General features: G+C 36.1%; 1 protein-coding gene across 1 annotated transcript; it reads left to right on the top strand.

The window, feature by feature from the left end:
- The first annotated feature begins 5,750 nt into the window (after window positions 1-5,750).
- lnpep (leucyl/cystinyl aminopeptidase) lies at window positions 5,751-23,428 on the top strand. The gene is made up of 18 exons (XM_084113655.1): window positions 5,751-6,085; window positions 9,333-10,155; window positions 10,318-10,456; window positions 11,464-11,595; window positions 11,695-11,815; window positions 11,973-12,124; window positions 12,754-12,867; window positions 12,985-13,116; window positions 13,253-13,384; window positions 13,576-13,727; window positions 17,419-17,507; window positions 17,606-17,789; window positions 18,724-18,880; window positions 19,012-19,196; window positions 19,402-19,563; window positions 19,655-19,795; window positions 20,614-20,695; window positions 20,797-23,428. The coding sequence occupies exons 1-18, from the start codon at window positions 6,067-6,069 to the stop codon at window positions 20,926-20,928; spliced, it is 3,048 nt and encodes a 1,015-aa protein (XP_083969781.1). The 5' UTR covers window positions 5,751-6,066; the 3' UTR covers window positions 20,929-23,428.
- Window positions 23,429-23,809: the final 381 nt, after the last annotated feature.

Genomic DNA, 23,809 nt, shown 5'->3' with positions numbered 1-23,809 from the left:
TTCAGAATATTTAACAAGGAGATATTCAAGGAAACATAGGTGATTTAGCTAACTACATAAAACTAAAACGAGACAGAACACAAAACATAGGGAACTAAGGGCTTATATATGCACAAATAGATAATTAACAAAACTAGAAGCATGTGCGTAACTTAATTAGGATCCATGGAAACTAAAAATGAACCAGAACACAGGCAAAAAAGGATCTGGGGGTATTCCAAAAATCAGGTTATGTGACAAATTTTAGAGTATGGAATGAGCCATCTCTTTGGCTCAAGGTGTATTTTGTTTCAGAGGTATTCAAGACATTATGAGGCTCCAGTGAGCATAACAGATTTCACAATAATATATATTTCTATAATAACAATACATAAAGCAATGGGGTTTTTTTTTACTTTTCTTTTCTTTTTTTTCTTTTTCCTTTTACACATCTTAGATGTCCATTCAAAAGGTTTTTGAATGAAAATGGGACATTTTCTATATAGTGTATTTCTATAATAAAATTCATTTGATGTGTAATCACAACTGATGTGAAAGTAAAATGGCTAAACAAAAAAATAAACGTAGCCTATGTTCTGTTGTAGATTTCTCCCTAAACCTAACTAAGTCCTATCTGATCTGACCTAAGTCTACCAGGGACGTCTCCAATCGACGCTCTCGTCTCCAATCGACGATCCCTAACGTCTCCAATCGACGCTTAATATATAGTCTATCTAAATAACTTGCTTCCCTAATTAGCTTTCTTCCTGCGCAGGAATAATCGACAAACAGACCTCAGCAAATGTCCTTTAAAAGCTTTGATCACGGCCGGAGGATCTCTCGAGCAGTTCTCAGAGAATCTCCCCCAAGAAGAAGCAAGGCCGGAGGATCTCGGACAAATTCCATTGAGAATCCCACCAGTTAACTCGAATACAACAGTTTTTATAGACCTTATGTAGCCCCGCCCCTTTTCAGTGCTGCGCTCGTTGTCTTATGACTTCCGGTCTGTATTTTCACAGCGATTTTGCGTGTTTATTAATGAACTGCTCGTTTTAAAATCTTCCTGGTCGACTGACATTTTTTAAGTCATCTGCTTTAAACATCACAGTCCTCATGATAACTTTCGTTAACTTTACATTAAGTAAATCCACTTCAAAAGCTAATTACTCCTGGACAGCAGCGCCATAGAAATATACAGAGCGACCACTAAAACGGAAGTTCAAAGACAATATTCTAAAGATGGCGGCGCCCTCGTTTCTCTGGCGCATAAGGTCTATAGCAGGGATAGGCAACTCCGGTCCTGGAGGGCCACTGTCCTGCAGAGTTTAGCTCCAACCCTAATTAAACACACCTGAACAAGGCAATCAGTGTTTTCAGGATTACTAGATAGATACAGGCAGGTGAGTTTTTATGAGGGCTGAAGCTAAACTCTGCAGGACAGTGGCCCTCCAGGACCGGAGTTGCCTATCCCTGGTCTATAGAATAGGGAGGTATGGCAAAATGATTTGAATTTGATTGGTTCTTCACATGCAAACCTTTCTGTTACTAGGTAAAGCAAACTTTGTTTTAATGATTGCTTCATTGTTAATCTGTCTAGTTTCAATTCCCAAATGTGTTATTTATACACTCACACAAAGGGGTATGGCAACACAACATACAACATTCAAAAACACAGGACAGAACGTTTTAGTACATTGTGTTTCAAAGTGTTATTATGTTAGGCCTTAAAAAGGAAGTAAGGTTAGATGTTAGAGACATGGTTAGTTTGATATACAGTTTACTATTTTATCTATTAAAAATCCACCACAGTTCTGTAAAGGGAATAATTGCTTAAAGTCTGGTGTTACCCGGACGTATACCAGTATATTGGCCTGCATCTCACACTGATCCAGAGACAACCATAGCGACTGTCTAACAAGGCTCTTATAGAGTAATGCTGTCATTGACTAAAACGTCAGTATAGAAAAGGCTGTCTGCCCATGCCAACTGGGTCATGTTCTGAAACAGAACCACATTATCACTTGTCTGACTGACTTACAAGTTGACTCATATATGCTTGACGCATCATCTTGGAGGGTCTGCACTTCTTCACCCGCACTAACCCCTCCCCGGTGCGCAGCGGGTGTGTCAGTTTCCCTGAATCAGAGAGCGGCTCCCGTTCTCCTCCTAGGACAGGTTCTGCGCTGGTGACCAACTTCTAAACAAAACAAGCATCTTTTCTCAGACATGCAATGTGGAATGGGTTATCTCACCAAAAACATGACATATGGATGGATGAGACCAAGAGGGCAAATGCGGCCTATCAGGAGCAGCCTGTACATTAGTGCAGTCAAGCACCCTTTCCAGCATGCAGAGCACTCGATCTGACGCACCTGTGTCACTCAAGGACATGTGTGTGGGCGCTGTGGCGATCTGAGGCTTTGTGGTCTGGGCACTGGTAGTCAATAGTAATAGTACACAATAGTAGTCTCTGTGGCTGACAGCCGTGGTCGCTACTTAAAAACGAGCAGTCAGGAAGAGAGTAAGAGTGTGGTTTCTTTGTTCTCAGCTCCCTTTGATGCTCATCATGGCTTCTTGCACCTCTGACGATGACCACTTGGTGATAGGCTTGTACCTACCCTTATGGAACAAAAATATATGGGAATATACTGCAAAATATAATGCGATATATTACACATATATTGGAAACTAGTGCTTATATTTTTCAATTTACTGCAATATATCCATTGACCATGTATTGGCTATATATTAATGCATATAAAATATGTATAAATGAAGACAAAAATAGCATTGCATGTAATATTCACAAAGTTTTATCCTTTATTGTGTACATATATTGCACATGCTCCCATATAAATGTGAATGTATGTTCACACACATATATATACACACACATTCACGGAATGAGTTACAACAGATTTCTAGTTCCCAGCATGCTTTGCTTCTGACTGGTAAAGTAGAGCAAATGTTAAAATTAATTGTTATTTAATGTGTTTTTCTCAACAGGGGGAGATCTGTTAGTGTTTAATGTTTAATGTTATTTTGGAATTTAAAAGGTTTTCTGGTATGTCTGAGTTTTTGGGGTTACATTGTGCTGAAGAGTAGAGCCTGTGGTTAGGCTGACGATTGGCCGAATACCATGAAGACTATAATTACTATGTTTTAAAAGTAATGGCTGTTCAATCAAGCACATGATAGTCTATTGGCTAAATACTTTAGTACATGCAGGTGTGCTTGTGCTTTTGTTAACTAGCTTGAAAATATGAAACATTTACAATGTAAATAATAAAAAAAAAAAAAAAAAAAAAAATATATTTATATATATATCTATATATATCTATCATCTTTCTCTATATATGTGAGTTTATGCTGCATGAGTAAATATATCTGCAATATATTACACATGCAAATCATATGATACATACATTATGATATCACATTCTTTTCAATTTATGAAAAGCGGCAATTCCTTATGTATTATTCAGTATATTGTAATATATTTACACAATATTTCATTCTGTATATTTAAAATATTTTCTGTATATTTTTTATTTTGAAATATTTTCTTTTCATAAGGGTAAACAGGTTAGAATGGGTAAAATCAGGGCAGTTTCTAATAAACATCATGACAATATCCTGTGAAATGTTCTTCATTCGACCATTTCTGCTGGTGATTATCAATGATTTCGGCCGCATTATTGAGACGGACCAGTAGTCGACGGGGCTTTCTTTGGCAGCAGTGTAGAATATAATTCTGCCAGTGGAAGACAAGACTCTGGGCTCTCACTGAAATAGCGTAAGAGCATTTTGTAAATGGTTTGGGTGACAACCATGTCAGGTGAAGGATTTCTTTTTAGCCCTATACTTTGTTTTCATTGCAAGTTTGATCATTTTCTTTACATCATACAACACCATTTGTACTGATTAATTCTTTACCCCTCCCCAAGACTGGAGTAGAAATTACTTAGGCTACTCAATTTTAAGCAGCACAACTGTTTTCAACACTGATAATAATCAGAAATGATTCTTGAGCAACAAATCAGCATATAAGAATACATTTCTGAAGGATCACTGTAAAAAATATGCTGAAAATTCAGCTTTGATCACAGGAATAAATACATTTTAACTATATTTACATAGAAAGCTATTTTTAATTTGTAATAATATTTTGCAATACTGTTTTTTTTTACCGTATTTTTTTATTGTATAAAAGCAGCCTTGCATGGTGAGCAAAAGAGACTTGTTTCAAAAAGGATGTCGATTAGCACTGCATTATTCATATACTTTATATTGTCAATAAATAGCTTGAGACACAGTAACACCCAGACTGTAACATGCCAACAGTCGTGTAATGTATAGGCCTACATGAATGAAACATACACATTAGCGCTACATAATGTTTAGATCGCCTCGTTTTGGATAAGAATAAAACGACAGGAGGTCATACATCGACTATATTGACTATCTCCTTGAATTTAAATCTAGATGTATTCACACTGGCCTCTGCGTGAACACACTACGTCCCCCGCGTATTCTACGGTCATTAGCTGTAGAAGTCAATGGAATTTCCCCATAGAGAGCCAAGTAAATGTGAGAGTGAGGGCGCTTACTGTCGCTAGGAGGCAATATTGCTTTACTTCAGTTCACAATACACTCAAGCCAGCCATTAAATAGCTGTCATTAGAAAGTATTTAAGGTTTTTTAATAGAATTACATTTTCCCTTCCATTCCCAGATAGGCTAATCAAAAAAGCCTATACAATACCAACTGCATCAAGTTGGTACTAAATTGTAAATAGCCTAATAGCTTAATAATAAATAAAAACACATAATTACAAACCACATGTTATTATTTTTATACCTATTTATTAGTCTGGTGATATGGTGGTTCATCAGTATGGGATTGTAACTGTTTTCACAGTAGTCCTCCTCAATAAACAGATAGGCTACTGCTGTAGAAAACAATGACCCAACTATTTATAACGGTTCCACTGCACAAATGTGCTGCACACTGCAAGCTCTTGAGAATACACCAGCCTATTGTTGTGTTTTTTCAGAGAGTGAAATGGTTTGCATGTGATTGTCCAAATTGCTGAACATTGACACTATTAGGCTACAGTTATTCTTGTTGAGCATGGCAGTCTGTCTTAGCGCATGGAATCTGCAAACCATTTAAATCATCAGGAATATGGAGCTATTGGTATGAATTAATCTCTTTATGAAATCTTTTTTATATGTAGATTTTATGTCATGTTTCATAGGCTAAGTTTTAATCAAATTTTTGTACATTTTTAATTCAAAGATTTTTTTACTCTCTATATGTGTCTGTGTGATTATATGCGAAGCTGTCATTAATGAGGATAAAATGATCAATATGCCAGCCAGTCAGTTCAGTGGCTGTATTTCTTTAGGAGTGCAGCAGCGGGAGTGCTGTCTTAAAGGGATAGTTCACCCAAAATAAAATAAAAAATGTCATCATTTACTCGTGTCGTTCCAAACCTATATATAACTTTCTTACATTTGCGGAGCACTAAAAGAGATGTTAGGTGGCATGTTAGGTAATCAGAATCAGAATTAGATTTATTTCCAAATCTCGGTGAAGCTTCCCAATCCCACACACAGAAAAAGAATGAAAAAACAGGACACAGATAATAAAATAAGACAAGTGATAAATTGTGTGTTTGGAATTCCACATGTTTTTTTCTATATTGACAATAAAGTCATTCGGGTTCGTAACAGCATGACGGAATGCCCATTTTGGGGTGAACTGTCACTTTAAACGGGGCAGCTGAATGGGGAAGTAACACTCGTGTTGCTTGTTTCGCAGCAGTGAGTGACACTTTCAGCTCGTGTCTACTGTTATATCGAAAAACAGTGTGCAGCGATGGCAAAATAAACCGCTGATCGATCATTTTATTGCTGTGAAGTGACAGAGCTGTAGATCAGGATAACAATGCTAAGCTAGCAACAGTTGATCTGATGCGTTCCTGCGTTTAGTGAATGTGTTACTCTTCACCTCTCTCAGGATTAAACATCCGCACTTTCAGCTGAAACCGGATTTGTTTTCACTTCAGACCTACATTTAATCATGGATACATTTGAAAGCGGTAAGGCTGCAGCTAATATGGACTCTTCATTTAAACGCGAGGTCGTGCACCTCAAAAAAGTTATCGGCTAACATGCTACAGCTAGCCGCTTCGCTTTTTATGTAGCTATACTGCGATTTAATTTTATCAAGTAATGTTAGGCTACTGCTCTTGTATTGTGATAACATTTTTTTTATCATGGTCCTTGATCTGTGCAAATTAATTCATAGTTAGTTATGGAGCTGGTTTGGTTAAGGAAACAAAGATAACATTTATGCAAACTTCAAGCTGGCTAACTGACATATTCAAATAGCCATTCGTTCATAAGCTTCGACAGGTCGTGACAGGATCTCTGATTAAATTAAATTATATCATTGTTTATGAGGGGAAGTGAATAATCAGTAAATTAGATCAGTAATTTATTTGTTTTGGTGACTGTTATTCACGTGATGTCTCACAATGTTCTGCTGTCAGCATCCACATTTGACTTTATATTCCCTTCATCACATCTGATCTGACAGGCTACGTGCATCAGACCTAAATCTCCAAAGTCCCAGGGTTCATGCTTTGCCCAAAATCTTGTCCTAATCTTTGCAAGGTGACATTTGCTGCTTTGTGTTTTTATGGTCTTGCACATGTGACACACAGGCCAGCTGGTTGTCACTTTTTAGTACTGTCTTTGCTTATCTCCTAGTTTAGTTAGCTTAAAATAGTTTCTGTGTTTTCTGTCAATGACAGCAAAAGCACACACACAAAAAAAAACCTGTTCTTGTTGACTTCCTGAATGAGAAATGAGAATTTGGCTGTTAAGAAAGTTTCGCTCACAAAAAAAACTGCCAAGATCATATTATTTGACTAATTTATTCACGCTTTTGTTTAAAGCGGTTATTTTACAAGCATCATGATTTTTTCATGGATTAACGTTACAATTAAGCACGATCTAATTACCGTAACGTGCGCAAAACAGCACACAGTAATGAGAATCACCACTAGAAATAATTGGAAATGTGTTATTTATTATAAAAATTATCTATCATTTATCAGTGTACATAATTGCTTTTTTTTATTTTATTTTATTCATTTGCCCATGTAATCTTTAAAGTCAGCATTTTGATAGTCTTTTCTTCCTTATTGTTGTAACGTATATCCCAGTGAACCGGCTTTTCAAACAAGAAAAGTGTAGGATGGACCATCATTTTGTCCAACGGGAATTGATTGGATTGTTGTTGTTTGCTATTGCTGTGACAGGTTGTCCCGCCCTCGGTGCCAGTAAACACGCCATCAGAGAAGAGATGTGAGGGTCACATGAAAAAAAGAAGAAAAAAAAGTGCATAATAAACACTGCAATATTCCATAAACAATAATTGTCTATTTTGTTTTCACTTTAAAGTGACAGCAGCCTAATATTCCTGCTGCCTTCTGTGGCATTAATGTTAATCAATCAACAAAAGACAAAGAGAAAATCACTCGCTGCTTTGGACTGAATGAATATATTTAATTCATACATTTAACACAGTGTTTTATTTTTAAATTTGATTATAGATTTTTCTGAAGTTGGATATTAGTGGAATATTAAACTTTTAGACTTGCATGATACAAATAGGCCTATTTCATTTCATTTATTTAATTTAATTTAATTTTTTATTTATTTTTTATTACTTTGCTCAACAACTTTTTGAGGACTTCTTTTTAAATTGCATTAGTTTGCCTATAATATGAGGGTATGTTTACTCGACAATGATGTACAAAAAAACTGAAACGTTTTTCCTTTGCGGTTTTTGAAAAGTTTCGCGTACAGGCGACAATACTGTCAAAACGCTCCCCGTTCACACGGATCCATGAAAACGACTAAAACACTGGATTAGACCTATGCATGCCAGGCCAATAGTTGGTGATGTCACTTGTTTGTAAAGAAACACTAAGCGCACATAGCCTACACATACTTCTACAGAGCGGTGAATATAGAAAGTAAATCTATACTTTGCTGGAGAAGCATGAATTATCTTGAGCAGCATAAAACTAAATATAAATGCCTCCTTAGTTTATGCTGTGGAATCAAAATTGCTATCAATAATTGTGAAATTTCACTGGTATCTAAAATGTTGGTATCAAAGCAACCTTATTTCCTGCAAAATATACCTAACTTGATGTATATCGCTATCATGAAAACAAAATTACTCGTGTAAGATTTTGGTCATATCCTATAACTCTTAATCATGTTAAATAATCGTGATAACAATATTGACCAAAATAGTTGTAATTATGAGTTTTGCTCTAATCGTGCAGCCATATCCTCCAGCAACCTGTCATTCACATGAGATCACAGCAACAATTCATTGATCTTATCAATTCCTGATGGACAAAATCATTTATTTCTCATTTGAGAAGTCATTTCACTCAGATGTGTCACAACAGGAAAGAAAAGATTATATCAACTTCCGCTCCATGCCGACTTTAACTTATATAGGCTAATTATGGCATCTTAAAGCAGATAGTCTTGAAAAAATAGGCATCATTTTAATCACATATATGCAAAATATATTATTCATTTATGAAGTAGGATCTTGATATATTTCTGTGAGATTTATTAAGGAACTGTAGCAAGTGTTTGCTTATGTGCCTTTGATTGAATAGTTCACAAACTGAACTGTGCTAAACGATAAATCAGGCATGTTGTTGTTAAAAAGAAGTTGACTTTCAGGTCACTTAAAGAACAAGTGTCTTTGTCCAGCAGACCTGAGTTTGACCTCAGGTCAGTAGGTTGGACACATTAGTTGTTTCAAGCAATGTGTTAAACAGTAATTTGATCACTGTTATCTCAGACAGTGCCTTGATTTATTTAATTCATTTAGTCTAATTCTCTGTGGAAGGAGTAAAAGAGGAACACTGCGGTCACTTTATTTTCTTGACAAATCATATGCAGACAATAGTTAAGCAACATTGAATTGAGCATGAAATAGGTTATGCTGTACATTGGTGACAGCCTGTGGTCATGGGTGGAAGTATTTACTGAACCGAATCTTATCGTTTGTGTGCACAGAGACGCATGGTAATTTGCTTTTCTTTCATCTTTAGTTTGACTTTCATTTGTTTTCTTCCTTGTACACTCTGACTCAAACCACTTATGTAGGCTGACTGCAAAATCACTCAACTTTTCAGAAAAGCTCTTGGTTATTTTAGACGGCATCGCGCTTGTAAACAGGAAGCCACTTCCAACTAACGGTGCTTTCGTATTCACTTGTTTTTCTGTTGCTGCTCTAACCTACAGAAAGAGCTCCCCTGCCAAGGAACATGATTGAGAACAGCATGTTTGAGGAAGAGCCAGATGTGGTGGATTTGGCGAAGGAGTCCACTTCCTACCCCATCGACTCAGATGATGTAGTCTATGAACCCCGCAGCTCACGACTTTTAGTCCGAGGCCTTGGGGAAAACGACCTGGACGAAGACGAGGAAGACTACGAATCCTCCGCCCGTCTTCTTGGCATGTCCTTCATGAACCGTAGTTCCAACCAGCGCAGCGCTGCCTCATCCTACACCCGCCACCAGCCTTCTGGATCGTGCTCGATGCCTTCAGCTAAGACCACGGTGGTAGGTGTTCTCCTCCTGGTTGTGGTGGTCTCCATATTCATGGTCATTTACTTCGTTCCAAGCTGCACTTTCACCAAAACGGGGTGCCCAAAGACAAATTCAACCATGGAGAGAATCTATCCAATTTCTACAAGTAAAGAACTTTTCCCATGGACAGAGTTGAGGTTACCATCCAGTGTGCGTCCTGTGCATTACAATATTTCACTCCACCCCGACCTGAAGAATATGACCTTTCAAGGCAGTGTGTCAATCAGAGTGGAAGTGTTACATGAAACGAAGATTATTGTCCTGCACAGTTCTGATATGAACATAACCAAGGCCACTTTCCATGATAAAGTGGTCCATGTCCTGGAGTACAAACCTTGGCAGCAGATCGCCATTAAATTTTCAGACGATCTTAAGAAGGGGCAATATGTTTTGAACATTGACTACACAGCTAACTTCTCCAACAGCTATGATGGCTTCTACAACAGCTCTTATGTTGACACAAATGGTACAAAAAGGTATTTGCAGTCCAATTCATCTTTGTGTAACCTTCTGAATATTTAGGATAAATTTGAATGAACTAGTCTGCTTAAGTGTGTTGATTGATAGTTACTTCTACTTAGTTATATATCTTTATGCCTCTCAAACACTTCTTTTAATTCACTTCATCTTTCTTCTAGAGTTTTGGCCGCTACTCAGTTTGAGCCCTTGGCAGCCCGCAAGGCTTTCCCTTGTTTTGACGAGCCAGCTTTTAAATCAACTTTTCTTATTAAGATTACCAGAGAATCCAAGTATATCAGTCTTTCAAACATGCCCAAGGTAGTTTTGTTTGTTTGATTGTTTATTTACTGTTTTTTCCTGTTTTTACTGTTTAAATGAAATGGCTAATACATAAAATTGTGTATGCTCTTGAATATGTGGTTTATGAGGACACTTCCTGTGTCCCCATAAACAAAATGGCTTTAAAAACATACTGAATGTTTTAATGCAGTAAGTTTTCAGTGATGGGTAGGTTTAGATATAGGGTTAGTGTAAGGGGATAGTTTGTACAGTATAAAAACCATTACGCCTATGGAGAGTCCACGTAAACCACATATACAAGTGTGTGTGTGTTTGTGTATACACTAACGTTCAAAGTTTGTTTGTTTTGTTTTTTGAAAAAAATGAACTTTTATTCAGCAAGGATGCATTCAATTTATCAGAAGTGATAGTAAAGGTAAATAGTAATAATAAATGTAGGCCTAGATAGTAAAATAAAATCTAATGATGTTAGATTGAAATTGATGCTGTTCTTACCGTTACCTTTTTATTCATAAAAGTATCATGATTTTTTTTTTTTTTATCACAGTTTACACAAAATGATCAAGCAGCACAACAGTTCACATCATTGATAATAATATAGTAATCATTTGTTGAGAATTAAATCAGTATATGATATTAGATTTCTGAAGGATCATGTGACACTGAAGACTGGGTGAAATTCAGCTTTGCCATCACAGGAATAAATTACATTTTAAAATATGTTACATTAGACGATGGGTATTTCAAATTGTAATAATATTTCACACTACTGTTTTTACATTCACATTACTGTTTTTAATGTATTTTTGCTCACACATGTTCTTACATTCAGTCTTGGTGAGCATAATAGAGTTATTTCAAAAACATAAACTCTTTCTGACCCCAAACTTTTGAACAGTATTGTGTATATAATATTTGTTTTATAAAACCTTGTCAGATTTTTTGGATTTTCTTATTTTTCTTTTGATAATTTTATAGTTTTGTAATTGTATTGTCCATACATTTTTGTTTGAATTTTTTTTTAGGTCAAAACCACAGATTTAAAAAATGGCTTGCAAGAAGACGAGTTTAAGAAAAGTGATACAATGAGCACTTACCTGGTTGCATTTATCGTGGCTGAATTTAGTAGTTACAGCAGGAATGTCTCTAATACTACGGTATGTATTCTTCTCAAAATCGCTGTCTTGTGAAAATATTCTGGAAACATATTGCATTATGGTATTGTTTATTTTTTTATTTTTTCAAATGTTGTGCAGGTATCTGTGTATGCCGTTCCAGACAAAAAGGAACAAGTGCATTATGCTCTGGTCACAGCTGCAAAACTGTTGGAGTTCTACAATACGTTCTTTGAGATCGACTACCCGTTAAGCAAGTTAGGTAAGACACCTTTCCTTACAAAAACTCTTCAAACAGGGATTATTAGATTCCTAGAATAGCTGAATGTACACACTAATGTAATTTTTACGAATAACAAACTTAAAAATGTTTAATTGTGTTGCCTTACATGACCACGTTTTCTTTCGAAAATCAATAGATTTAGTGGCCATTCCTGACTTCCTCGCTGGAGCCATGGAGAACTGGGGACTAATCACATTCCGTGAGACAACTTTGCTAGTAGGGAATAATTCCTCCCCTATAGACAAGCAACTGGTGACTTCTGTCATTGCTCATGAACTTGCACACCAGGTAATTCACTTTATAAATAAAGCAACATTCTCATGACATGGTAATAATAGTCACGTTCAAATGGTTTATATATATATATATATATATATATATATATATATATATATATATATATATATATATTTGTAAATGTGTATTTAAATAATGTTTATAATATATATATATGTATATATATATATATATATATATATATATATATATATATTATATTATAAACATTTTATATATATATATATATATATTATATTATAAACATTATTTAAATACACACATTATATAAATACACACATATGCATATATATATATATATATATATATATATATAAGAAATATTTGCATGTATATACTGTATATATATTTATACATAATTTATATTATATATAAATAAATAAAAATCTAAAATATATACATGCATATTTTGTGTATTTATATATACAAAATAATCATACACAGTACACACACATATATTTTGTAAACACAAACTTTTATTTTGGATGCGATTAATCGTGGCCCAGCACTAATAGTAATATAAAATACAAATGATAAATCGGAAATGAAGTCTTTCATTTCTAATAAAAAGAAAAGGCAAGTCAGACATGCTATGTTCATTATGTTGTTTTTCTCTTCAGTGGTTTGGAAATCTAGTGACTATGAGATGGTGGAATGATCTTTGGTTGAATGAAGGATTTGCAACCTACATGCAGTACATGTCGATTGAAAGTGTGTTCCCAGACCTTGACATAGTAAGTTTTAGACTAAATTAGTAGAAATTCCCTTTGTTTCTTTCAGTACGTTATTTTTTGTTGTTTAAATGTGTCATTTAAAATGTCTATATTTAATCTTGTGTATTTCATTTACAGGGCACTGAATTTTTAAATGTTCGATTTAAAGCACTAGCCAAAGATGCATTGAACTCGTCCCACCCAGTGTCTACTGTCGTGAGCACCCCAGAGCAGGTGGAAGAGATGTTTGACTCCGTGTCTTATGAGAAGGTATATCATACATTACTTAGTGCTTGTGAAGTGGCTTAATTAACCCTCTTTTTGAAAACTGGCACAATGTAATCATTTTCATTGATTGTTATTGATTGTATATCTATTCTCATAACTTGTTTCTTGATCATGCAAGGGTGCTTCAATACTGCTGATGCTCAATGCAACCCTCACAAATGGGGAGTTTCGAAAAGGAGTGATTGAGTACTTACTAAAGTATAACCGATCAAACACAGAAAGTGAAGATTTATGGAACAGTCTTTCTCAGGTCAGACCTTTTTTTTACTAGATTGAATTTAAAATGTCTGAACAGTGATTGCTTTTCGACATTTACGATAACAAAGCAAATAGTTTTTTTGAATGCCATGCATACAGTTACTATACTTAATGAAAAAGCAACTGGGCTGACACCTGAGCCATGTTTTTATTAGCGTACACTGACATCCATGTTCTCCATAGGTGAGCAAACAAAATGTAAGTGTATCTGAGATGATGAACACTTGGACTGTTCATAAGGGCTTTCCTCTGGTCACAGTGAAGAGGAATGGCACTCAAGTGACATTGTCGCAAGAACATTTCCTTCTGAGTGCTGAAAACAGCACAGACGACAGGTAGAGGATTTTAACTGTAAACATTGATCTAAAAATGTATTGTAATGAATTGGGGTGAGATTACATCCGTTTGCTGTTGGTTCGTAATGTTCTTTAGGCTCTTTTTGCTACTTTAGGTATAATATGTTCCGGAAAATAAGTTGCACTTGACTATCAGTCGAACCGGGTCAAAATGTTGTCATTTACTCATCCTCGTGTCGTTCCAAACCTGTAAGACTTTCATTCATCTTTAGAACACAACTGAAGATCTTTTTAATAAAATCTGAGCCAGTTCTGTACTCTCCATTGACAGCTACCACTTTGACGATTTAAAAAGTTAAGAGATTGTAAATCTAATCCAAATGAATTGAGTGGTTTAGTCAGAATTTTCTGAGACATGATCACTTTATATGATGAACAGATTTAATTTAGGCTTTTATTCCCATATAAACATTGATCAGCGAACATAAACAGAAGCTCAACTGAACCTGCTTGACAAACGAGAACAAACCTCTTGAAGCTCAAACGTGCTGCGTAACACAAGAATGAACCTCATTGGTTCTTGCGGAGCTCAAACGTGCTGTGTAACACGAGAATGAACCTCATTGGTTCTTTTGGAAGCTCAAACGTGCTGCGTAACACGAGAATGAACCTCATTGGTTCTTTTGGAAGCTCAAACGTGCTGCGTAACACGAGAATGAGCCTCATTGGTTCTTTTGGAAGCTCAAACGTGCTGTGTAACACGAGAATGAACCTCATTGGTTCTTGTGGAAGCTCAAACGTGCTGTGTAACACGAGAATGAACCTCATTTGGTTCTTTTGGAAGCTCAAACGTGCTGTGTAACACGAGAATGAACCTCATTGGTTCTTGTGGAAGCTCAAACGTGCTGCGTAACATGAGAATGAGCCTCATTGGTTCTTGTGGAAGCTCAAACGTGCTGTGTAACATGAGAATGAGCCTCATTGGTTCTTTTGGAAGCTCAAACATGCTGTGTAACACGAGAATGAACCTCATTGGTTCTTGTGGAAGCTCAAACGTGCTGCGTAACACGAGAATGAACCTCATTGGTTCTTTTGGAAGCTCAAACGTGCTGCGTAACACGAGAATGAACCTCATTGGTTCTTGTGGAAGCTCAAACGTGCTGTGTAACATGAGAATGAACCTCATTGGTTCTTGTGGAAGCTCAAACGTGCTACGTAACATGAGAATGAACCTCATTGGTTCTTGTGGAAGCTCAAACGTGCTGCGTAACACGAGAATGAGCCTCATTGGTTCTTGTGGAAGCTCAAATGTGCTGTGTAACATGAGAATGAACCTCATTGGTTCTTTTGGAAGCTCAAACGTGCTGTGTAACATGAGAATGAACCTCATTGGTTCTTGTGGAAGCTCAAACGTGCTGTGTAACATGAGAATGAACCTCATTGGTTCTTTTGGAAGCTCAAACGTGCTGCGTAACACGAGAATGAGCCTCATTGGTTCTTGTGGAAGCTCAAATGTGCTGTGTAACATGAGAATGAACCTCATTGGTTCTTTTGGAAGCTCAAACGTGCTGTGTAACATGAGAATGAACCTCATTGGTTCTTGTGGAAGCTCAAACGTGCTGTGTAACACGAGAATGAGCCTCATTGGTTCTTGTGGAAGCTCAAATGTGCTGTGTAACATGAGAATGAACCTCATTGGTTCTTTTGGAAGCTCAAACGTGCTGTGTAACATGAGAATGAACCTCATTGGTTCTTGTGGAAGCTCAAACGTGCTGTGTAACATGAGAATGAACCTCATTGGTTCTTGTGGAAGCTCAAACGTGCTGCGTAACACGAGAATGAGCCTCATTGGTTCTTGTGGAAGCTCAAATGTGCTGTGTAACATGAGACTGAACCTCATTGGTTCTTGTGGAAGCTCAAACGTGCTGTGTAACATGAGACTGAACCTCATTGGTTCTTTTGGAAGCTCAAACGTGCTGTGTAACATGAGAATGAACCTCATTGGTTCTTGTGGAAGCTCAAACGTGCTGTGTAACATGAGACTGAACCTCATTGGTTCTTGTGGAAGCTCAAACGTGCTGTGTAACATGAGACTGAACCTCATTGGTTCTTTTGGAAGCTCAAACGTGCTGTGTAACATGAGAATGAACCTCATTGGTTCTTGTGGAAGCTCAAACGTGCTGTGTAACATGAGAATGAACCTCATTGGTTCTTTTGGAAGCTCAAACGTGCTGCGTAACACGAGAATGAACCTCATTGGTTCTTTTGGAAGCTCAAACGTGCTGCGTAACATGAGAATGAACCTCATTGGTTCTTGTGGAAGCTCAAACGTGCTGTGTAACATGAGAATGAACCTCATTGGTTCTTTTGGAAGCTCAAACGTGCTGCGTAACACGAGAATGAACCTCATTGGTTCTTGTGGAAGCTCAAACGTGCTGTGTAACATGAGAATGAACCTCATTGGTTCTTTTGGAAGCTCAAACGTGCTGTGTAACATGAGACTGAACCTCATTGGTTCTTTTGGAAGCTCAAACGTGCTGCGTAACACGAGAATGAACCTCATTGGTTCTTTTGGAAGCTCAAACGTGCTGCGTTGCTGTCTGAAAATCACTCAGATTTGATAAAAAATCTCTTCATTTGTGGTTTGGAACGAAATGAGGGTGAATTAGAATTAAGATTTTTGGGTGAACTAACCCTTTAAAAGAATAAACAAAGATCGCATCGGTGTATAGGTAAAAAAAAAAATCTCTTAGAAATAATGTAATATACCAGTACATAAAACGGAACATTTACAAACATAGTGGCAGTAAAGACATTTTATAAAGATTTCTATTTCAAATAAATACTGTGATACTTTTAGATACTTTTGGACGTTTTATTCACCAAAAAATTTTTTATTGTGATTTCCACACAAAAATTAAGCACCACAACTGTTTTAACATAGATAATAATAAGAAATGTTTCTTGAGCTGTAAATCAGCATATTAGAATGACTTGTGAATGATCGGTTGACACTGAAGACTGGAGCACAGCTGTGGCCAAAAGTATTGGCAGTGAAAATGTTTTCTGCTTTAGTTGTGGTGTTGATTCACATTCATTGTTTCTAGATTATTGTGCAGAGTAATCAGATGTATTTTAAATAATTGCAACAAGCTTCACAATACACAAAATATAATTTCACTAATCATATCATCAGCACATGGGAAAGTGTGAACAAGTACTAGTCATGTGAAATCACTGATATGAAAGGCTTATTATCATTAATTTCCAGTATACCATAGAAACATGAAAATATGAACTACAAATACTGAAGTATAACTTCTATTATAGTATAATTTATGTCACTGCCAATATTTTTGGCCACGGATGTAATGGCTACTGAAAATTCATCTTTGACATTACAGGAATAAATTACGTTTTAAAATATATTAAAATAGAAAGCAGTTCTTTTAAATTATAATAATATTTTACAATAATTCTTATTTTACTGTCTTTTTTTATCAAATAAATGCAACTTTGTCGAGCATAAGAGACTTCCAAAAACATTTCAAAATCTTTCCGAACTTCGAACTGTAGTGTATGGCTTGATATAGAATAGTCTTGTTTGTATTAAGGTTCCAGAGGTTTAAACAAGCTCTCTTATAACGATCTATTAAAACGGCAAGCTTTACTTGAAGTCCGCCTCTCTTAATGTTTAATGTTAATTGATTGACTTTTGTGTTACATGTAGCCGCTTGTGGCATGTTCCCCTGACATATGTGAACGACAGCTGTAGTGTCAGCTCCTGCAAACAAGTGTTTCATCTCAAGGACAAAACAGGTAAGCATTGTCCTCAGGACCGAGTGTATGGGCATAGACAGATGATTCCAACTACTGGAAATGATGATATATTGTTTGTTGCTTTAAATCTTTTCCAGCCATATTAAAGCTTCCAGGTGAGGTGAAGTGGTTGAAGTTCAACTTCAGGAGTGATGGCTTCTACATAGTGCATTATGATGAGGAAGGATGGAAGGCCTTGATGGATGCTTTGAATAGGAACATGAGTGTCCTCCCCTGTGAAGACAGAGCAGCTCTCATCAATAACATCTTTGCTCTCTCCAGGTAGATCTGATTTTAAATGAAAGGTTAAAGTTATTAGACAAGACTTTAAAGAGCTGATGCTACAGGATTCCTACAATCAAGGAAAATCTGACATTATCAGGGAATCATTAATTTATTATTATTTATCAATAGTTTTTAGTTTTTAATTTTTTAAATAATTATTCCATCATGAACATGGAGAAAAAAAAGTGTTGTACATTTGAGAATATTTCATAGTGATGTGATAATACTGTAATACCCATCAAAACCAGCATGCAATTTATGTTTTAATATTTTTTTGTCAAGAATATTTTCTAAAGGTGTAACATTAAATGATTTGTCCTTTTTTATTTTTTTCTATTTTGAAATTCACTACCATTCAAAAGTTTGAGGTCGGTAAGATTTTTATGTATGTTATGCTTATCAAGGCTGCATTCATTTGATCAAAAATACAGTAATATAGTTGAAATATTATTACAGTTAAAAAAATTGTCTTATAAATATCTCGTTATGCTATATTATCACCAAATATGGGATTAAATCTTTCAATTAGGACAGGTTTTGTATTAATTTTTTAAACTGACTGATTGTAGGCCTCATTGATCTAAGCTTATATTGGTCAAAAATGACTATGCATTGAAAATGAATGGGGGAGATTGAAATTTAGAGAAACATTTAGTGTTCAGGAGCATGTTCATCATGTTCATGTTAACAAATTTGCATGTGTACTCGCAAAGATAAAAGCCTCGGACCTGTGCGTGCTTGGATACATGCGCACACACACACACACACATTCATGTACACAAACAAACTATTTAAAGAATTACAGGATTTATTTTCAGGGAGATGGACTTTATCCTCAGATCAATGAGATCTACGATCAATCAGTTTCAAATATATATATATATATGTGTCTATTTTTGGGATGCTTAATTATGCTTCATCTTTCCTCCAGATTGGGAAGGGTGACCTTCAGGGAGGTCTTAAACCTAATGGATTACATTAGAAACGAGACCGAGACGGCTCCTCTGATTGAAGCTCTCTTCCAGCTTGATCAGATTTTCAGATTGCTGGACAAAAGATCAGAATTTAACTTGACGTCTAAAATGACGGTAGGAAACAATGTTCATCTACAACAGGGGTGCCCAATCCTGCTCCTGCCGATCGACTGTCCTACACAGTTCATCTCCAACCCTAATCAAACACAAAAGTTCTAAAAGTTGTTTGACTTCAATCTTTGCAGAGTTACATCGACAAACATTTTGGAAGTTTGATGGAGAGTCAGTCATGGGAACCGGAAAGTTCTGTGTCGAAGATTACGCTTCGGTCTGCCCTGCTGGAGATGGCATGTTCCCTCAACAGACCCAACTGCACAACACAGGCCAAACATCTGTTTGATCAGTGGATCCATTCCAACAAGACTATTCCGTAAGTTTGAGTAGTGATTGACCTGCTACCCTTGACTGAATAAGTTCAATTGCTCTTTGTTAACTGATAACTAGTCTTGTGATTTTCAAAAAAAGGCATTATTGTTAGTCTGCAAAGAGAAGGAAAGAGACATTGTCTAAAGCCCTTGACTCTGTGCTCCTCACTGCAGTTTTTTCTCTTCTTGTTATATGCCGTGTTGTATTAGGATTCCCAGTGATCTCATGAGAACAGTCTTCAAAGTTGCTGCCCAAACAGATGACGGATGGGATGTGCTTCTAAACGCGTATAAACACTCCATCTATGACGCAGAGAAGCACAAGACACTGGAAGCTTTGGCCAGCACTCAGGATGTACGGAAAATCATTTGGTAAGGCTGGATGACATGTTCTGTTGGGAGGGAAAATCTTTCGAACTGTCAGCACATGCAATACTGAATTTCACTTGGTTTTCCATTTTAGGATTCTGAAGAAAAGTCTTGATGGAAGTGAGATTCAAACTCAAGACTTTCCTTTGGTGATCAGTACGATTAGCAGGAACTTTGCTGGCTACCTCTACGCTTGGGATTTTGTGAAGGAGAACTGGGAAAAAATCACTCAAAAGTGAGTGGTGAACTTTTCACATTTAAAGAATCAAAGAACCCCTGGAGGAGGAGGGTTACTTAAATGTTTGTTTTTAGCAACATTTTGAATCCACACACATTTAATGTAAATATTACACCTTTTAGTCTTTACATGCATGTGCATACACCGATTGTGCATAGGAAAGGTAAATAAAACAAAATAAAGAAAAAGAAAAAAAATGTAATGAAAACACCTTAAACAGTGTTCGTTCAGAGTATGTTTACACGACAATGATGTTCTAAAAACAGAAACGTTTTTCCTTTGCATTTTGTTGCGTACAGATGCCAATGTTGTCAAACCGATCCCCATTCACATGGATCTGTGAAATTAACTAAACTAAAGTTGCTGTATTATTCATGCCAGGCCAGTAGTTGGCGATGTCACTTTGTAAAGAAACACTATGCGCCTATAGACTGAACACGTAATACGCATGCACATGGCGTCACCGTTTTCACAAATTCACATTTTTGTTGTTTGCATGGGGGTGAAACAGTACCGTTTTCAAAAACATGCACTTTGAAACTCGTTTACAAAAGCTTGTGTTTTCAGGCCCCCAAAACGCAGTTGTCGTGTAAATGAACATCCAAAACGCATAAAGTTTTCCGTTTTTAGTTGAAAACGGTGTTGTGTAAACGGCCCCTTAGTGGAGAAAGGTCGTAAATGTTTTAAGGCCTGATATAGAAACCAAGATTTTTATAATGAGGTGGTTTTGCAAATGTATCAATTAGTTAATTGTACTTTAAAGCATTCAATGTGTAATTTAATGTTTTCCCTTTTCCATTTTTTCTTTATGTAAGGTTTCCTCTCGGATCCTTTGCCATTCAGAGCATCATCATGTCCGCAACCAGTCAATTTTCCACAAAAACTCACCTCATGGAGGTCTGTTCACCCAAAAAAAAAAATCATATATTTGTTAAAATGAAAAAGTCCAATTTTTTTCACGTTTTTGTACTGAATTATCTTTCACCCTTCTCGTCCAGGCCCAGAACTTCTTCAGTTCTCTTGGGGCGAAAGGTTCTCAGATGAGGATCGTGCAGGAGGCCATTGAGACCATTAAGCAGAACATGCGATGGATGGAGAATAACTTGCACACGCTCGAGCTCTGTTTGTAGTGTGAGGAGGAGACGGCTCCTCTCTTGTGCCTCTCACTCCCTCAGGTGATGTCACCAGGCACATGCAGGTGTGAGTGAAATAACCGATATTACAGCCAGAGCCATAAATGTACAAACGTTAGGTCAAACTCAAGACAGAAGGGCAGATTTACTTGGATGTAAAGGGCCGTTTAAAAACATCTCTTTTCAGGGCGTCTTATAGGGAATTTTCCGGTGAACTGTGACCTAGCCAGAAGCTTACTAGATATCTGCCTGAAAACATTTAGCCTTTAATAATAGCTATGTAAATGAACACGTCTGGATATTAAGTGTAAAGCAGATGTATTTTCTTTCTTCCTTAAAGTTCTGAGTGAAAGCATAAAGTCAGCAGCATATGATTTCCTGTGTCATAACTTTAGCGTTGCTGCTTGGAAAAGGTTGGCGTGTTTTCTTTTTGTGGTTCATTTGGAGGGCCCCAACTCAGTATATGTATGGCTCTGGCCTCAAGCACTATTTGCACTATTCAAAAATTCACCTTGCTCAGGGCAAATCTGGTTGTTGTTTAAATATCATGATGCATTTATTCCCTTTTACTTAATGTCGGTGGCTACAGACCAAAACCTCCCATCAGTATCTCTTAAATATGCCCTTATCACGCAATGCCAAAAACAAAAGTTGCCTAGTGAAATACTGAAATCATGCGACAAGAGATGCGTCACAACAAGCCCCTTTCTTCTAGGTAGAAAAGTTTTATTTATGTATGTGCCGGTGATGTTTTTAATAATTTGCATAGTCTGCAATGCTTGTAATCCAGCACTGTGTAAATGTTATTGCCTGACAAATGTTCCAACTTTCATCCTTTGCACAAGATGTATTTTAAAGTTTAATTTTAGAGTTGAGTGTGTATATTATGTATTGTTTGTGCAGACTTGCCTATAGGTCAAATAGAGTTTGTTTGTCAATGGAAAGATTAAGTTAGCATTTCTGAAACATAAGTGTGGATTTTATTTTGGGTTTTGCCATGTATGTTCTGATGAAGCTGAAATATTTCAGTTTTGTTGTAAAGTATAGAAGAGGTAAAGAAAATGTAAACTCATACTCGTTTTACCCATCTGATTTGACAAAGAGATATATATATATATATGTTTGTTAGAAAGTTTGGAGAAGTCTTTGTGTACAGAGCTTTAGTTAAGGGTAATTCGCTATTGTTACAAGACAAAAAAGGCCTCTAAAGTCACATCACTGATGGAGAGTTGTTAGATCTTTCACTCCTTGCTGATCTTCACTGGTTGCTACTGATTTTGTTTTACTCTTCAAGGACTGAAGGTTTTTTGTTTGTGTGATGTGTTTTCTTCACATATTTTCCTCACCGATTTTCTAGCTATTCAGGAATCGTTTTTGCGGAATGTTTCAAATACCTTTAGTTTGTCAAAAAAATATGGAGTCAAAACAGTATCACATTCTCGCACAAATGCATGTGTCATGATGCACATTTATGCAAATTCATGTATTACATTTTGTAAACTCACAATACAGGCCACAAATACACACACAATTTAGCTTTATTTTAATATATTATCATGAGATGATGTTGTGTGTGAATATTTGTGCATTTTATGCATGCATTTCTAATATCGTTTTAGCTCCATACAGAGTTTTAGTTCTTGCCATGTGTGAAAATCTGTGCTCACTGTGACTAAAGCTCACATTAATATACTTCCAGGTTTTTGTTTATAGCTCAATGCTTTGACCTCATAAAATGTCAAATATGACTGGTACATTGTAATACAGCTGGTACATTGTTATTATTTTGTTTGTAGTAGTAATTTTGCCCTTGATCAGCAGCTTTATTCATATATTTGTGATAGAAGTGAATGATAGTCTTTAAAGGACAACGGCTGCATTGTTACACTGTAATGGACACTTCTAATGTTCGTTTGGATCGTTACAGTTATCGATGAATGTATTCATTTTTGTTACTATGGATCGGTTTAAACACAAACATTATGATTGTAATTCCCATGTATCTGAATTCATCTGGATTTATAATATGGTCAATTAAACACAATGAAGTGTTAAAAATACAGTGTTGAATCAGTTTTCTGAAATTTGTCACCGTTTCAGCTGTCATAATTTAGGATTCATATAAACCTGTTGATTTCTGTGATGTCCCTCATGAGGTGTTTTGTGTTATTGGCTGCCATTCACAAAATAAGTATCCATGTAATATTTTTTTTTTAATAGAAATGCTATTTTGGCAAGATTCCAGATGTTAAACGGTTAAACTTGACATAGTTTAAAGGAGAAATATGCTTGCTTGTGAAACATTTGCTGAATGCCTGAAGAAAAATTTGATTTATTTGTTCGACCAGGTTGCAGGGGAAATTGTCTTATTTTATGTTGTTAAACTGCTTTACACTGGGTTTGGGTTCTATGTTTTTAAGATGTTGCTTTATGAAAAACCACTGACCCGTCTTTATAAAAGACAAAAAAGGAAATAAATAAAAATGTGTGCACAAGTTTTCTGTCTAGATATTCAGTAGATGGCACTGTTCTCTCTCTTGTTCTCTTGTTCTTTTTTCCAAACATTTATGTGCAAGAACACATAATGTGAAATAAATAAGCACTGTTAATAGAAAAATAAAAAACATAAATGCATACTGTATGATCCATATAATGTTTATTTGTATTTATAAATATTTATATGTATATTTATAGTGATATGATTTTTGTTGGAGCTGATGTTTGTTAAATGAAGTAACAACTGGGTGAATAAGAGAGCTTTCAGAATTCCTGGTTTTATTTTGGTGTTGCAGGAAGAGTTTTGCTAGTGTAATTTTAAGACTTAAAGTAGAGCACAATAGCTTAGTTATTGTGAAGCATAAATAAAGTTGGTCAGATG

This window comes from Abramis brama, assembly GCF_963993115.1.
Source record: "Abramis brama genome assembly, chromosome: 5".
Classification (NCBI taxonomy): Eukaryota; Metazoa; Chordata; class Actinopteri; order Cypriniformes; family Leuciscidae; genus Abramis; species Abramis brama.
Note: the sequence above shows the minus strand (reverse complement) of the source record. Positions and strands in the feature narration are given on the sequence as shown.

Excerpts from the sequence above, each read along its gene's own strand:
- lnpep (XM_084113655.1), top strand. Across the intron at positions 13,117-13,252 it reads ACTCCGTGTCTTATGAGAAG|GGTGCTTCAATACTGCTGAT; the intron begins GTATATCATACA and ends TGATCATGCAAG. Across the intron at positions 19,197-19,401 it reads CATTCCAACAAGACTATTCC|GATTCCCAGTGATCTCATGA; the intron begins GTAAGTTTGAGT and ends GTGTTGTATTAG.